Source organism: Neolamprologus brichardi, chromosome 12 (assembly GCF_056152115.1).
Source record: "Neolamprologus brichardi isolate AB-2024 chromosome 12, ASM5615211v1, whole genome shotgun sequence".
Lineage (NCBI taxonomy): Eukaryota > Metazoa > Chordata > Actinopteri > Cichliformes > Cichlidae > Neolamprologus > Neolamprologus brichardi.
The window spans coordinates 30,177,804-30,193,030 of NC_142115.1; the positions used below are offsets into that span (position 1 = coordinate 30,177,804).

General features: G+C 37.5%; 2 protein-coding genes across 2 annotated transcripts; both read right to left on the reverse strand.

Annotated features, from left to right (window-relative positions):
• Positions 1 to 1,293: 1,293 nt before the first annotated feature.
• On the reverse strand, positions 1,294 to 6,476 carry LOC148100279 (UDP-glucuronosyltransferase 2A2-like). Its single transcript, XM_087849315.1, has 6 exons — positions 5,736 to 6,476; positions 5,431 to 5,579; positions 5,155 to 5,286; positions 4,667 to 4,754; positions 3,849 to 4,068; positions 1,294 to 1,579 (listed from the first exon to the last, which is right to left on the reverse strand). The coding sequence occupies exons 1-6, from the start codon at positions 6,451 to 6,453 to the stop codon at positions 1,294 to 1,296; spliced, it is 1,593 nt and encodes a 530-aa protein (XP_087705441.1). The 5' UTR covers positions 6,454 to 6,476.
• A 2,420-nt stretch (positions 6,477 to 8,896) lies between these two features.
• Positions 8,897 to 14,037, reverse strand: LOC148100280 (UDP-glucuronosyltransferase 2A1-like). Its single transcript, XM_087849316.1, has 7 exons — positions 13,749 to 14,037; positions 12,039 to 12,797; positions 11,720 to 11,868; positions 11,444 to 11,575; positions 10,619 to 10,706; positions 10,153 to 10,372; positions 8,897 to 9,307 (listed from the first exon to the last, which is right to left on the reverse strand). Exons 2-7 carry the CDS (start codon positions 12,754 to 12,756, stop codon positions 9,022 to 9,024), a joined length of 1,593 nt encoding a protein of 530 aa, XP_087705442.1. The 5' UTR covers positions 12,757 to 12,797; positions 13,749 to 14,037; the 3' UTR covers positions 8,897 to 9,021.
• Between the last annotated feature and the right edge of the window lie 1,190 nt (positions 14,038 to 15,227).

Sequence of the window (15,227 nt, forward strand, 5' to 3'; positions counted from 1 at the left end):
CATTGAAGACTTACTTTTACATTTTAATGTGATATTTATTACACATTATTGTGTGGACCCCCGGAGCCCGGCTTTCCCCTCACTTTTGTAAATAATCACCTGGTTTATCATAATAAAGACTCTTGTGCTTTCACGACCTAGAGCCTGCGCGTGAGTCCGTTCAGTCCAGTTGTGACAGTTTGGGGCTGCAAGAGTGCTGCTGGCACTACAGTTAATTGAGGTAACCATGAATGCCAATGTACTGTGACATACTGAAGCAGAGAATGATTTCCCCCCAAAACAGTGCCCTGTTAAATAAACTGAGGTTAAAGGTACTTGACTGCCCAACCATGTCTACAAACTTAAACCCTATTGAACATCTGTGGGGCATCCTCAAATGGGAGGTGGAGGAGCACAAGGTATCTAACATCTACCAGCTCCATGATGTCATAATGGAGGAGTGGAAACGGACTCCAGTTTAGTTCTGGTTTAGACATCAATGGCTGTATGTTGAGTTATTTTGAGGTGACAGCAAATTTACACTGTTATACAAGCTTTACACTGACTACTTACATTGTGTCAAAGTGTCATATCTTTAATGTTGTCCCATGAAAACATATAATAAAATTACAAAAATGTGAGGGGTGTACTCACTTTTGTGAGATACTGTATATAGCCACATTACATTACATCGTGTTCAGGACACCAGGATGTAGTGGTTGCTTTTTCAAAAATCCTTTTTTTTTCTTTTCATATTCTGAACTATCGTCAAAAAAAATGGAAAGTTGAGTTTTAGGACACCACAGCACTTTAAGTAAAAACTTATTCCTGTACTTTTCAACATGTTCATACAAAAGAAATGTTTACGGAATTTTGTCATCCAAATGTATCAGCTTATATCAACCTCTTTCATAACATGATTTAGTGTTTTTTTTTGTTTTTCCTCGTAATTCATAATAACATAATTTATGTAAAATTGTAATTTGAACCTTTTATATCTATATGACTGTTGATGGCATGGATGTATGCCTAGATTACTAAAAGAGAAACTTGTGTTACTCAGCTAAAGGCATAGAATGAATTTTCTTTTCTTAAAAAAATAAACTCAACAGCCAATCAGCATTTGGTTTTTAATGTCAGATTAACTTCAGGTACATTTATGCAAATTAACACACTTGCAATTGGTTAAAGTAATCAGTGGTGATACATAAAGAATAAGATGGTGGGAAACTCAACATACATGAAAGAAAATCTCATGTAGGTAACAAATATTGCACTGGTAAAAACATCTCTGGCCTGTTTCAGTTCAATCTGTTATTCAGCCTTCCTTTTCTTTTTTCCTTTCCTGACACAACACCTGTTCAAGCAGAAACTGCAGGTCTTTATGAAGATGAATATGAGGAGTAGAACTATAGTGAGGAAGAAGCCCAGGACATCCAGGCTGTGATACTGGTACCAGGTGAGCTCATGGGCATGGACCCTCAAGTGCTTGGCCCCTTTATTTCTCAGTGTGAATTCAATCCAGAACACTGCCTCTTCCAGAGCACTCATGGGTCTGTCATGGTGGATGCTGGACAGCTGCATAGCATTTTCTTTGTACCTGTGAATATGTATATGAATTAAAAAACATAATCTGAATTGTTACATTTTTATTATTTTTTTCCTCTTTATTTATAGAATTTTTACATGTAGCTTGACATATCAGGGCTAATAAAACAAGTACCAAATGATACAAAGATATACCTCATTACAGTTCAGGCAATTACAATTTTTGGGAACTAGTGAACAGCTGATAACCAGTCCTGATCCAAACGTCCAATCCAATAAAAAATAAAAAAATAAAAAATAGGCAAGGCTTGAGTGTAACACTCAAAACAGGAGAGAGCACTGCAAAATAAAAAGTCCTGTATAACTGAAGTGTTGTGCAGGTAAAAAACACATGAGTTAAATACGAGGTGGATGTGTTGCCACTGTTACACAGGTCAGGAATGTCGGGGTATATTTTAGATAGTCTAGATCAGTCTTTCTCAAACTGTGGTATCGTTCCATATACCACTAGTAGTACTTGGGTTCTCTCTGGTGGTATGTGGGAAAGCTCCAATTTTGTAAGTGTTTTGGAGTTTGTTCATGTGTTTGGGATTTTGTAAGCGTTTTGGATTTTGCATGTGTTTCGGATTTTGTACGTGTTTTGGATTTTGCATGTGTTCTGGATTTTGTACGTGTTTTGGAGTTTGTACGTGCTTTGTCTCTAGGGGCCACTTTATGATATGCTGTTAATCTGTCTTTTGAATTCTCCTATAAAGCAGAAAAACAATAGTTTGTACATAAAATATAGAAGTTGGCACTGTGACATCAACCACTGATTAGTGAAATCTTGTTTTGAAGTGTGAACCTGAGCATTGCCCTGAGAACCCAAGGGCATGTACATTCAGTGACTTGTGATTACTGTCTTTATCATCTTTCTATGTAAAGCTCTCAATTTCAGGCTCTGTGTGCACTCACACAAAAAGAGGTGTTTTATGGGACATGTGACTCTGCTTCTGTATGAAATGATCCCTTTGATTGCCATTTAATCCAGTCAGAGATGCTATCAGATGATGATAAAATTCTTAAAATTAATCTCTAAAGAACATAAAACTGCAAGAATAAACAGTTAAATGAGGCGAGAGATTAATGGTACAGAAAATCATTAATCTTGAAATTTATTGTAAAGAGCCCTTAACTCCAGTTAATAATTTAATCACTTTGTGTAGTCTCGGTGCTGCTGTTTATTTCTAAGGAGATGGCTGCACATTAGAGGTTAAACTCCAAACTGGATCGAATTCAACGTTAAATGTCATGGTCGCAAAGCCTAATAAGAGACATGGAAATAACTTTAGTTTGTTGCAGATTTAAGTGAAACGAATTTGATTGTGTGAATGGGTATTCTTGGTGTGTGTTCTACTATTCCATCAGTGTAAAAGAGGTTTAACAGCAAATTAAAACAAAGTACAAAAGGGTTGCTAAAACTTTTTAACACAACCAGCGAATAAGTACCCTGCACTTATGTGCAATTTGCAGGCAGCAATTTAGGTTTTTGCAAGAAACAATAAAACAAGTACACTGGAAATATCCTGTGCTTTCTGGGGCACGGGTTGTGTTATGGTGTAACTAAAAAATGTTGCACAAAAAATTGCACTTAATTACAGGGTACTTGTAGTCTAACAATGTAATTATTTTATTATTTCCTGCAAAAACCTGACTTGGTACAAAACATTACATGTAATTAAAGCCTACTTGTGCCTTAGTTGTGGGTGCTACATTGTAATTGTTTCATTGTTTCGCTGGTGACTCCATAATATGGTTTGCATTCCAGAAAGTACAGGGTACTTACAGTGTACTTCTTTCATTATTTCCTGCAAAAACCTGACTTGACACAAAATGCACGTACAATATGGTGCAAGTACAGCGTACTTGCACCATATTTGTAGTTTGTGTTATAAAGTGTTGCCAGAACATTTATACCTTTTTTTTGTATTGCTAAATTAATACATGCACATTCCAGTGACAATAAAGGGCTCAGTGGTTTTAGTAAGGTACAGCATAACAACTTACATTTATGAAAAAAAAAGCCTCGCAAAGGCTCTATAAAGCACCCCAAAACATGCTGCAAATCAATTAAAAAAAATAAATAAACGAATGAGAAACCAAGACCAGATTGTGTTCAGTGTAGGTTGATCACTGTGACTTGAAATTGCAAATAATTCTGGTTTAAGGTATGTTATGCTTGGCCTTCATACTTTTCATACTCTTGAGCCCACACTCATCTTTGCTATAAAATCTATACTTTCAAATCCTAACCAAAAGTATATATAGTTCAAAGAACTCACGATTTGTAGTTGATGACTGTGTTGATTGCGTCTCTAAGACCTTCAGACGTCATGAAGTTCAAGTTGAGAATAACTGCAGCTCCTTTTTCTTTCATATGGACCATGTTGTCTGGCTGGTCAGCAAACATGGGGATGCCCACAATGGGAACGCCGTGGTAGATGGCTTCATAAATCCCATTTGTACCTCCATGGGTGATGAAAGCTCTAGCTTTAGGGTGACCTAAGACATGTCAAATAACCATGAAACATCTGGAGTAGGATTTTCACACTTGGACAGCAAAAAGGTTTCACTAAACCTGGACAAGTACTTAGCTTTAGTTTTAGGGTGACCTAAGACATGCCAAATAACCATTAAACAAACTATTAAACATTTAGTTACTTATTACACACTTGGACTACTTGGGAATGGCAATATATGTGAAGAAGTGATTTAAGCTGAAATTTAACTTGCATGTCCAGACATCTGTTAAAGTGGAACAGCTTTGAGAAAATGAACTAAACAAAGTAGGTTAGCGCAGCGTGCAACATGTAATCATGATTTCATCTGTGAGAAAATCCTATTTCATTCAGTTCTCCTTGTTTTTAATATAACAAATGCTCACAGCCTCCAATAAAACATTTAGTGTTGAATGTGGCAAAATAAGCTCCAGGCTTTTAAAAAGTTTTGTAGAAAAAATTATGTTCAGTGTGCAGTGAAAATTTGTCATCTTTGTGGAATCTGTTTTCACTAAGATAAGTTTTGATGGAATCAATGTTTCTATACTGCCCATCATCTATTGATCCGTTATTCATCTGTAATTGGTACCCACATTACTTACCCAGGAGGTCATTCTGAGGGATCCAGTCATATATTTTAGTGTTGCCACCCAAAGTTTCTGGCTTTTCTCCTCTATATCTCCACAGCACCTATAAACAGTAAGACATTTGCAAACATGATTTGGGGGGGGGGTTTGTATGCTAGTTTTATACTGTAATGTAATTTTTCAACACTTGAAGGGTAGGGGACATCTCAAGACTTGTCATTAGAAATCATCAGACAAACAACAGACAAACAGACAAAATGTGACTTTTCGCAGGAAAAACTGAGTGATGTAAAATTTGAGATGGCTGATTCTCACAGAGAACATGCAGCTTAAAATGTCCATAATCTGTAATGTCATTTTAAAAAAATGGTAGTTATGGTAGTCCTACTAGTCTAGGGTGACCATATTTTGATTTCCAAAAAAGAGGACACTTGTCCTTAAAGAAAACTTGACATATGCTTTGCACAAGTTGATTACAGTTGGCACAAACATTATCCTCTGACCTTTTGTGGGATCTGAGCGAGGCCTGAGGCTATCATGTTTGCCTTCTCCTTGGTGACGTTGTTGATCATGGATCCTAAAGTGAAGATCACAATGCCATCATCTCCAGAACTCTGCACAAATTCCTCCAGATCCTGTAACAAGTCAAATATTATCCCACCACCAGCCAATCAGCTGTTTTCTCATTTTTGTTCAACATTTTGATGGCTTCACTGCTCCTGGCAGGAATATTCTGTGATGTAATGATTAATTAGATGGTAATAGTTGAGTGTCCTTACCTCTGGTAAAGGTTTAGCAGGTCTGCAGTGGATCCCACCAACATATTTGAAGTTGGGGAGGAAAGGACGAGGGAATTCAAAATCCCAGTAGGTTCGGATTAACCAGATATCTGCCTTACTCATCAACTCACAGGCACTGGTGGGAGTTCCTGTTGCAGTGCATAAGTAATGGACATCAATGTATCACCAATAGTTTATACAAGGCATCATATTTTCTTAATCAGATCTGATGGGATATTAAAACACTGCGTTTGCATTATTAGCAGATTTCAAATAGTTTTTTTTAAATCAGCCTATTTGCTCACCTTTGACATCAGAGTAATATCTGTCTAATACGTTCCAAAAAGTGTAATCAATCATGATGTCTTGAAGAGCGTAGAAGAGAAAGTTCCACACTCTCTCTGAGAAGTCCATCTTATCTGTGAGTTTGCTCATGGCACCGGGAACAAAGGATGGTGGAGCAGGCATCTGACCACAATGCCTCTCCCAGTTATTAGCTACAGAGAAGCGCAAGGAGAAGATGAGTGGGATCCCCAAAATATCTGCTACCAAGTCACTGCCAGGGTAGATGGGGTCAGCCAAGAGAAGGTCGTAATTTCCTTCTTTCAATTTCTTCATGACGGCTTCTGATTTCACCACACCGTCCAAATACTGGATAGAAAACTGCAGATCAGTTTTCATCATGTCAATGAATCTGATGTAGAGCTCCAAGTAGTTCATATAATCAATCTCGTATATGGAGAATCGGAGGAACTCTTCTATAAACTCTTCCATAGCCTCCAATGAGAAAGAGGCGTTGAAGGGCTCATAGTGAAAGCGGGATGGCTCATTGGTGTTCATGTATAATGACGAGCTCGGGACCAGTACAGTCACCCGGTGTCCTCTGTCAACCAGCGTCTCCAGAACAGGCTTCATGTTTATCCAGTGGCTGCCTTCAGTGTACCACACCAAAATATTTCCTCCATTTGCACTCCATGTCGCACAAAGTACCAGCAGGATGCAGGCAGAGAGACGCAGATCCATGGTGTATGAGTGTCAGCAGGAAAACCAGCTGTGGTCTGATCCTTTGTACAAGTATCACAGGAAAGATAATTATTAACTCAAAGTTAAACTCTGACTAACTTCCTTCTGTACAGTATTGCTCATTTCACAATGGGTTAAAGGTTAATGGGAATAAAGTTGACAGTACTGAAAAAAGCAGGACTGAACCGGTATGAGAAATCCACTAAGAAATTAGTAAAAATGTCAGAGCTTGACGTTGTTGTTAGTCGGGTAGAGACGGAGTGAAGTAATGCAAAACAATGGTCATTTCAACTGTATAGGCTTGGACACTGTTGCATAATCTGAGGAAGTTGTGGGTGCATGTGCAACTGTTTCCATGCATGCCACTGAAACACAAAGGAGTCAGGTTTGTTAGGATTCAAACAAGCTGTAACCCCATTGATGATTTGACTCTGCCAGTGTTGAGGTTCAAGGTTAAGCCAATATTTAAAAGATGATGGAGAGTTATCATTCAAGACATATCTGGTAAAATAAAGGAATTGATAAAAAGTTTTTTTTACAGTCTGTGTGATGATCTCTCCAGATTTTTTTCAGGAGAATGTGAAGGATGAAGTTGAAGTGCCCTGAGGCAACTGCTGTTGTGATTTGGCACTATTTAAATAAAACTGAATTCAACTGAACTCACTTTAATAAGAGAGGTCCAAAAGATCCTGTTGAGTTTCATGAGTCCTGCCTCCATTCTAACTGGATACAGCCTTAAAACAAACTTGTGTTTAATCAAATTTACCTTTCAGCTTCTTTTTTATATTTATTAATACACAGCCATTTTCACATCTGTCAGTTACATTCCTCACTAAACTTTGATACACAAGAAAAAGATATGAAACCACCTGGATATTTGAAACCACAAGCATGCACGTTTGTCACATCTGAAGACGGCACTCTGAGTGCTTGTCAACGAAATTCCACCCCTGACCTCACCTTTTATATAAGGTGATAAGATACAAGTTACAACATGCCAAACACAATTACCTGACTGAGAGCAACAGATATTGAAACGGCATCATGCTCCTGTGGTCTTGTCCTGCAGAGTCAGAATTAATTGATTATGAATCATTTCTGGGCAGAAGCGTAAAAATATACAGTAATGTTTGAGACAAAAGTGATTTGGCAAGAACAAAAGTAATCTCACTCTATTTCTCTCAGTCTTAACAAATTTCAATTTAACAATCTTAACTGTACTATTTGTAATGTCCCTAACCAAAGTTTGCCTACAACTTTGACCACCACATGGCAACTGGAAAAAGTCTTGATGTAGCTACTCGCACCTTTCTTGAAGTAGTAAAAAATATTAAAGGATTTGCAACTAAGCAAATCAAATAGCTTAATCATATTTTTTATCATAAATCTCTCAAAAACATTTTAAAACATGTTTGGACTGTTATTAACACTTACATATTCATAGATATCAGCCTCTTCTATCAGTCTACAAGAATATTGTTAATCATTGATTCATTTTACTCTTGAGGAGCTATCGTGTTTGGGTTTTTTGTTTTTTCATAGGAAATGAGCATGGTGTCTTTCTGGGAGACTCTAGTGGTGATGAGGGTCTCCTTCAAGGTTTTCATTCATTGCATGCTGTCCCATTGACTAAAAGACTGGTACTTCCTCTGCCTCTCCATTGTATTTCCTACATCTTCCAGGGCAGAGTTAATGCTGTATCTACTACAAGGTGTGAAAGTACTGCTGGCTCTATTTCACATTAAATTGACACATCTATTGCATAAATGCTTTGGACAGTAAAATGTAGGTTGCTTTTTTTGTAACCAGTAAGAAAAGCTTCAGATATCTTCCTGTTTACTACAGCTGCTCCACAGGATGGTGATGGATACATCAGTGGTTAAAAGCTAACCCTCAACAAGCTCACAGCTGAACACATCATAATGATCCATTCAAGAGAGTGATGGGTCACCACCATGCAAATGTTTTATTTGTTATTACAAAATCCTTACAGAGTATCATCTCATTGTTAATATTGATCCATATGAAGATAAATCATTATCATACAGTGAAATCTGACTTTAAATTCCACAGAATCATGATGCAAATATCAGATTTATTGATGAAGATGTTGATTGTCACAGTTCCTAGATTATTTTTTTATTAATCAATTCAAAGATTAAAAAAAAAGGGAAAAGAAGGAAAAGAGTAAATAAAATATATGCATAAATAATGAAATGTTTTTTAGGAAAATATTTCTGTATGCATTACAAAACAAAAACAAGTTTGAATATACTGAATTCAATCTGATGTTAGTGTTTTTTTCCGAACAAACAAACAAAACAAAACAAAAAACCCTAAAAAAAAAAAAACCCAAAACAAAAAACAGCCAATCAGTATTTGCTTTTTAATATCAGATCAACTTCAGGTTCTGCTACGCAAATTAGTGCACTAATGACTGTTAAAGTCATTAGTGGTGGTGCATAAAGGAGAAGATGAAGGGAAATTCAACATATATGAAAGAAAGTTTCATGCTGGTAACAAATATTGCCCCAGTCCAACATTCACAGCACCGTTTCAGTTTAGTTGTTATTCAGCCTTCTTTTTTGTCTTTCCTTTCCTGACACAACACCTGTGCAAACAGAAACTGCAGGTCTTGATGAAGATGAATATGATGAGTAGAACTATGGTGAAGAAGAAGCCCAGGACATCCAGGCTGAGATACTGGTACCAGGTGAGTTCATGGGCCTGGACCCTCAGGTGCTTGGCCCCTTTGTTTCTCAGTGTGAACTCGATCCAGAATACTGCCTCTTCCAGAGCACTCATGGGTCTGTCGTGGTGGATGCGGGACAGCCTCATAGCATTTTCTTTGTACCTGTGAATGTGCATATAGGTTTAAAAAACAAACAAACAAACAAACAAAAAAAAAAAAACACCTTTGAATTGTTATACTTTTTTACTGTTATACTTTTTTTTTTGCCACACAATAAAGGGATATATTTCAAAACTCTAAAACTGATAACGCCTCAAGTTAAAATTGACATCTAGAGATATTTCAATCATTTTGTGGCCTTTGAAGCTTTTGTGGTACTTCAACTATCAAGCCCATTAGACCCTTGTTCCTTCATGACCTGCTATTATGCTATGTTCATCATTTGGTCACGCCCCCAAAAAACATTCAATCATGAACTGTATAAAGAAGATGGATATAAAACAAGCTTTGAGACAACTGAGACCACACGACTTCACATTAGAGATGTAAAACTGGATCCATTTATACATTAATGTTCTACAACCTAATAAATAACAATTGGAAATCACTTCATCAAAATTAAATTGTTTGAACAGATACTTGTCTTGGACGTTCAAGTTTCTACTATGCCATCAGAGTAAAAGAGGCTTAACAGCAAATTAAAACAAAGTACAAAAACATTTATACATTTTTTGCCTTGACAAATTAATACATGGACATTTAAATACATTTAAAAATAAAAAAATAATAATTTTAAAAATTGGCCAAACTAAGACTAGATGGTGCTCAGTGTATGTAATTTCCAGCCAGTGGATTCTCCCCTTGCTGGAAATTCCAAATAATTCAAATTTAAGGTATGTTATTCTTGGCCTTCATGCTTTTCATACTCTTGAGCCCACATTCGTCTTTGGTACAAAATCTATGCTTTCGGTACTTAATCCAAAGTACAGATAGTTCAAAGAACTCACGATTTGTCATTGATGACTGTGTTGATTGCGTCTCTAAGATCTTCAGACGTCATGAAATTCACGTTGAAAATAACTGCAGCACCTTTAGCCTTCATATGGACCATGTTGTCTGGCTGGTCACCAAACACGGGGATGCCCACCATGGGAACGCCGTGGTAGATGGCTTCATAAATCCCATTTGTACCTCCGTGGGTGATGAAAGCTCTAGCTTTAGGGTGACCTAAGACATGTCAAATAACCAGGAAAGATCTGGAGTAATTTTTTCAAACTTGGACAGCAAAAAGGTTTCAATAAACCTGAACAACTAATTTGAGCTGATTTGAGTATTTTTGTTAAATTCTTAGTTGGCAGTGTTACTGTGAACTTTACCGTCTCTGTGACATCTGATTTCATTAGGATTATTTCTCATGGAATAAAAGAGCAGACGTAGAAAGAAATAACTGTGATTGGTACCAACTTTACTTACCCAGGAGGTCATTCTGAGGAATCCAATCATATATTTGAGTGTTGGCACCCAAGGTTTCTGGCTTTTCTCCTCTGTATCTCCACAGCACCTTTAAATAGAAAGTTCACATGGTAATATACTTATTTATTGTAGTACATATATCACATTAGTTTAATGTTGGCGTTTTATTTTAGAATACACTGCTCAAAAAAAAAGTTAAAGGAGCAATTTTTAAATCAGGAAAGCATGAAGTTAACTAAACTTACACTGATCTGCTAAGTAGCTGTGGGAGTTGTTAATCAGTTAAAGGTTGTGCAGGTAGTACTTCATATGTCACATTGAAAGAAGGTTTGCTGTCTCCCAGCACAGTGTCATGAGCATGGAGGAGTTTCTAGTTACATGATAGTTTGGGGGGGTATATCCATGGAGCGATGCATAGACCTACAGACTAGGCAACAGTACTTTTACTGCATTTAGGTATGTGGATAAAATCCTTGGACCCATTTTCAGACTTTACACTGATACAGTGGGCTCTGGGTTCTTCTTGATGCACAACAATACACAGGCTCATGTGGCAGGAGTATGCTGACAGTTTCTGGAGGATAAAAGAATGGATACCATTGACTGTCCCCCACACTGGCCTGACCTAAATCCAATCGAACATCTTTGGGACATTATGTTTCAGTACATCTGACACCACCAGTTTGCACCTCAGACTGTAAGGATCTAAGTCAGGGGTGGCCAACTCCAGAGCTGAAACTGGTTACCCTAAAACCTTAAAAACTACTCCATGCTTTCAGGGTTTGAAAAAACTGATTACAGTTGGCACAAAGATTATCCTCTGACCTTTTGTGGGATCTGAGCGAGGCCTGAGGCTATCATGTTGGCCTTCTCCTTGGTGACATTGTTGATTACGGATCCTAAAGTGAAGATCACAATGCCATCATCTCCAGAACTCTGCACAAATTCCTCCAGGTCCTGTAACAAGTCAAATATTATCCCACCACCAGCCAATCAGCTGTTTTCTCATTTTTGTTCAACATTTTGATGGCCTCACTGCTCCTGGCAGGAATATTCTGTGATGTAATGATTAATTAGATGGTAATAGTTGAGTGTCCTTACCTCTGGTAAAGGTTTAGCAGGTCTGCAGTGGATCCCACCAACATATTTGAAGTTGGGGGGGAAAGGACGAGGGAATTCAAAATCCCAGTAGGTTCGGATTAACCAGATGTCTGCCTTACTCATCAGTTCACAGGCACTGGTGGGAGTTCCTGTTGCAATGCATGAACAATAGACATCAACATATCACCAATAGTTCATGCAGGTTGTATTTTCTTGGGCAGGTTAGATGGGATATAAAAACACTACATTTAAAGCTTTAGCAGACTTCAAATATTGTTGTTTTTTTTTTAAACCGTGTGCTTCATGTCCATTTGCTCACCTTTGACATCAGAGTAATATCTGTCTAATACGTTCCAAAAAGTGTAATCAATCATGATGTCTTGGAGAGCGTAGAAGAGAAAGTTCCACACTCTCTCTGAGAAGTCCATCTTATCTGTGAGTTTGCTCATGGCACCAGGCACAAAGGATGGTGGAGCAGGCATCTGACCACAATGCCTCTCCCAGTTATTAACTAAGGAGAAGCGCAAGGAGAAGACGAGTGGGATCCCCAAAATATCTGCTACCAATTCACTGCCAGGGTAGATGGGGTCAGCCAAGAGAAGGTCATAATTTCCTTCTTGCAACTTCGTCATGACGGCTTCTGATTTCACCACACCATCCAAATACTGGATAGAAAACCGCAGGTTATCTTTCATCATGTCAGTTAATCTGATGTAGAGCTCCCAGTTGCTCATATAATCACTCTCATACAGACTGAAATAGAGGAACTCTTCTAGAGCCTTCTGTAAAGCCTCCAATGAGAAAGTGACATTGAAGGGTTCATAGTGAAAGCGGGCAGGTTCATTGGTGTTCATGTACATTGATGAGCTCGGGACCAGTACAGTTACCTGGTGTCCCCTGTCAATCAGCGTCTCCAGAACAAGCTTCATGTTTATCCAGTGGCTGCCTTCAGTGTACCACACCAAAATATTTCCTCCATTTGCACATGATGTTGCACAAAGTACCAGCAGAATGCAGGCAGAGGGACGCAGCTCCATGGTGTCTGAATCTCAGCAGGAAAACCAGCTGTGGTCTGATCCTTTGGTGAAAGCATTCCAGGAAAAAATAATTATTAACTCAACAAAGGTGAACTCTGGCTCACTTCTTTCTGTATTGTATTAGTCATTTTACAATGGGTTATAAAGCAATGATATTAAAGTTGACAGTACTGAAAAAACAAGACTAATATCTAACTTGTATGAGAAATAAATAAATATGTCAGAGCCTGATGTTGTAGCTGTTAGTTGAGGAGAGAGAGAGAGAGTGAAGTAATAAAAAATAATAGTCAAAGTATTCAAAAGGATCCACCTATAAAGACTGCAGAGATTTCAGATTTCTTTTTAATTTTACATAAAAATTCACAACAGGTATGAACAGATTATTGATTATTATTATGGTCCGAATACTGGGCTTTTCTCAGTCCACTATGAGCAGCACATGGTGACTACAAGAAGGGAAAAAAACTCCCCTTGTGTCTCTTTACAATAACCACCTATAGATTTTTAAAATGCCCCCCAAAGATGATTACTGGTTGAAGAAAACCCTAACCTGGATTTAACTAAGAAACTGAAGTGTTTAACTGTGAGATATTGCAAATAAAACCAATAAAGATTTATTCCAGTCACAAGATTATCTATATCTTGTGTGTAAGTAAACTATTTCTAAGTTAGCCTGCCACCTGAACCTGCCACCAACAGCTCTCTAGAACAAAATCCCCCTCGAAAGAAATTAAGTTAACAAAAAATAAATAAATAAATAAAATAAAATAAATAAATAAAGCCACGAGGAAAAACAAACAAGAAAGTAAGGAAAACAATCTTAGAGAAGGACAGGCCGCCAAAGTTTTACCGTTATATAACCTGGATTTAAGGCGTTAAAGTCGGGCCCCTGACGGAGATATGACCGAGAGCCCCCAAATTAAAGTATAAAGTATCAGTATGAATGTAACAGCTTGCACAACATGGGCAAAATGTCTCCAAGTGTAGCTTACCAGAGTAAAGAGACTGTGAATCCCGACAGCAGGTGACAGAACAGCGGCTCAAGACCGCCGAAAGTAAACACGGGCTGAATCCGCTAAAACTTAAGGTTATGTGTATAAAACTCTGGTTCTCTGAATAACATGAGTGAGTGTCTTACTATGAAACGCTTCCTGGGTGACATCATTAGAAGCTCAAATGCCATTATGCCAGCCCTTACAGGCTGCTAAGTGACGCCCATGTTAGGAGGGGCTAATGCCTCCCTCTATAATAGGCTGACATAGCATCAGATGTCATTCAAAACACAACACATAACCATAAGTTCTTTCATAGCATTCCTTTCGTGTTTCACTATGGGAGAAATACCGACTCCCGGATTGCCAGACATGCTCCAAGTAGTGCATATAATCAATCTCGTATATGAAGAATCGGAGGAAATCTTCTAGAAACTCCTCCATCTGAATGAAAGAAACAAAGTTCTAATTTATTTATTTATTTATATTGTGAAATCACTGGGATAATTCAACAAATTATATATATATATATAGATATATAGATATATATATATCTATATATCTATATATAGATATATAGATATATAGATATATATATCTATATATATATATATATAGATATATAGATATATATATATATCTATATCTATATATCTATATATCTATATATCTATATCTATATCTATATATATATCTATATATCTATATATCTATATCTATATATATATCTATATATCTATATATCTATATATCTATATATCTATATATATCTATATATCTATATATATAGATATATATATATATATATATATATAAACGAAAAACAAACAACAACAACGCCCACCCCCCAAAAAACAAACAAAAAACCCTAATATGCACCCCCTGTGGCTAGCCCAACTGCAGAAACACACTGGTGATCAACAGCTAGGAAACGGGCCTCCTTCCACTGGTTTAACACACAAAAAAGAGTTTACAAATCAAAAAAAGTAAAGAAGCCAAATATACAACAAAATAAATTAAACCTTGGATCTAGAGCAGAAGGCGTCACAGTGTCACGCCAAATCATCCTTTATCTGACTGCTCTAATTGAATGATTCAGTTCATTAACATACACACCAACCGGCTTCTCTCTTAAATGTCCACTTCTAAGAAGCTGGCAGCAACAGGGCAAAGGAAATCCCAAAAGAAAAAGGCAAAGCAGCAGCACTTACAGCGGGCCGCTGTAAGGCTATTGGCCGCCCACTGAGGCTCACACTTCCTGCAAGGCATCATATCGTGAGTGTTTACTACAGAAAAACTCAACTCAACTATGACTGTGACAAATCGGACTTACGTACCAATCAAACGGTGTCGCTTAATTCATTAACACAGTGGCTCACCGGAGGCTTCTGCGGCTACAACCTATAACCTATATTACAACAGAGTGAAATAAGGTACGCATGGCACCAAATAAACACATACCAGCTGCTATGGAGGCTT